The sequence below is a fragment of the Microtus ochrogaster genome, chromosome 1 (assembly GCF_000317375.1).
Source record: "Microtus ochrogaster isolate Prairie Vole_2 chromosome 1, MicOch1.0, whole genome shotgun sequence".
NCBI lineage: Eukaryota > Metazoa > Chordata > Mammalia > Rodentia > Cricetidae > Microtus > Microtus ochrogaster.
In genome coordinates, this window is record NC_022009.1 from 37,244,955 (window position 1) to 37,247,367 (window position 2,413).

The following is a 2,413-nucleotide window of genomic DNA, read 5'->3' on the forward strand; positions in this document are numbered from 1 at the left end:
TATATGTGGCCTGTCAGAACAGCAGAATGATTTATTCACTTATTTTCCTATTTGGGATTTGTGTTTCAGAAACAACGTTAACTCTTCTTTATTTGTAGTCTAGTTCTTGTTTTTATAGTAAAGAACCATTTCTTCGGTGGTCGCCTTGCTTATCTTCTCCTTTTAAAACTACAAGATTTCTTCCACATGTGATATCATTTCTTATTGACCAAGAAAGCGGTACTGGAATTTATCTCTTCCATACTCGGGTAAGTCTTATCGTTCAATTACCAAGCACTGCAAATTGATCTTAGCAGACATCATTTCCAATTTGTTGGGATCTCAGACATAGAGAATGACAAGATTATTTATGATCCATAGAATAGTTTGGAACCATTTTTTTTAAATTGTTTGTCATTGGAGCTGATGAAAATTAAAGTCATGATGCTGGCTGCTTTCTTGTTGTTCTTTACTCATTTTCCAGGGGAACATGATGAATATTTTCCATATAAATCTAACATTCCTGGAAAGGGTTTCTTTCAATGAACAACAACAAGAAAAGGGAACTCATTGTCACAGATATATATTTTCTGTTGTAGAGGCCCTTAACCGTGGCTCTTAATTAGAATTATTCTCGGAGCCCTTAGAAAAGTTAGGGCTGTCTAAGTGGCTGTTCAGCACTCACTCCTAAGTACAACATATACATCACCCTCCCGCAGCCCATGTAAAATTAAAATAAGTTAATTTTGCTGTTGAACTTTTTTTAAGGCCAGGACTCACTAGGTAGTACTGGGTATCCTTGAGCTCACAGTGTTCTGCCTGCTTCTAAATTTGAGTGTTAGCACTGAAGGCATGTACCGCCATGCCTGCCGATGCTGAACATAACTGATATTTTCCTGGAAAAAAAACCTGTTACTGTTTTGATAGACAGACGTCAAGAGAACAACAGGAGAGGAGAAGGTGATAGTGTCAGACCATGTAGGTATCTCTCTCAGAGCATGCGACTCCCCTGGAAAAGGGATTTAGGATAGATCTTATTTGCTGTTTGTTTTCTGAGAGTAGATCTGCTGTGAAAAGAAATGACTGGCAGTCTCATTTCCAAGAATTTTCTGCTTTTAGGCAAACAAGGGAAGAACTAAGACAGGTTCCCCCTTGAATTGGTGAAAGCCTTTAACAATATCGTTATACCAAGATGACATTTATGGGGTGTCAGAGTCTTGTTCCTTTCAAGGCTGTGACTCAATAGAACTGGGATTTTTGTCAGGTGCCCACATGTAACATGAAAGGCATGAGCAGACACTGGAGTCTGTCTGATTATTTTAGTAACAACTCACAAACTTTTCGATTGTTCATTGTACAACTTTGAACAAATTCCTTAGTTTCCTGCACTACATCTCAGCATCTTTAAAATGTACAGGTAAGGGTAGTAGAGTAGAGTTACCAGTGACTGCTCATCTGTCCAGTTCTTTGCAGTGATAACAGAAATGCTCCTGTCTTAATTAAAACTGAAAAATGAGAAAGTCTGGAAATTATACTATGGGCAAAGAATCATGGACTAAATCTTATGACTTCCTTGTGTTTTATCTAGAGTTCCAAAAGAACCTTTGTTTCTGTGTCAGTGCTCAAGAATGAGAAACCAAATCCTCAACCAAAATTTCCAAATTTCCATTTTCCCGCCTCATTCTCTAATCCAGTTGGAATGGTATTTCATCCCCGAAGCCACTTTCTATATGTTTATGGAAATGAGGTATGCAGCCATAAAATTTTTTCTTTTGAATAAGAGTAAGTAGTTCGACTTCTGTAGGCTGAGGGATTAAGTACATAAAGACCAGGAGTCTTCTACTGATCTGAAGAGTAGAAGGGAAGAAATAACATTTATCAACTGTTTATTGCTAAGCTTATAAAAATGAACCATGGAGCATCATGGTTCGGAATATCGGCAGCTGTAATCCATTTCTTTACAACTCTAGGACCTAGATGTTGCCATTAATCCATCAAAAGTATGTCTTATCTGGTATTTCTGGCTCTTGGCATTGCCATCTCTCCCTCTGATTTGCTTATGCATTCTGTTCTGTCTCTGCTGCCCTCTGAGCTCTTTCTGGTGATGCTCTCTGTTCTTGGGCCTCTAGTCAGACAGATCTATTGTAAGTAGCCTGAAAGCTTTGTAAAGAGGTATTTTGGCAAAACACCTCTGGTTATCAGCCAAGTTAAAAGTAAGGCGCACAAAACATGACATGTGAAGAAATTCAGTTCCAAGAAAGCACTGTGGTGCCTCCCAGTGAACACACTGAATTCACTCTTTCTTTTTTATTTTATTGTTTTTATTGAGTTATATATTTTTCTCCACTCTCCTCCTCTCCACTCCCCTCCCCTTCAACCCTCTACCACTGTCCCCATGCTCCCAATTTACTCAGGAGATATTGTCTTTTTTTTT

General features: G+C 38.4%; 1 protein-coding gene across 1 annotated transcript in view; it reads left to right on the top strand.

The window, feature by feature from the left end:
• Nucleotides 1–2,413, top strand: part of Catsperb (cation channel sperm associated auxiliary subunit beta) — a 185,433-nt gene that overhangs the window by 93,019 nt on the left and 90,001 nt on the right. Inside the window, exons 12-13 of the mRNA XM_013349585.1 lie at nt 99–248; nt 1,568–1,726. Coding sequence (XP_013205039.1) covers nt 99–248; nt 1,568–1,726 — 309 coding nt within the window. The remainder of the gene's footprint in view (nt 1–98; nt 249–1,567; nt 1,727–2,413) is intronic.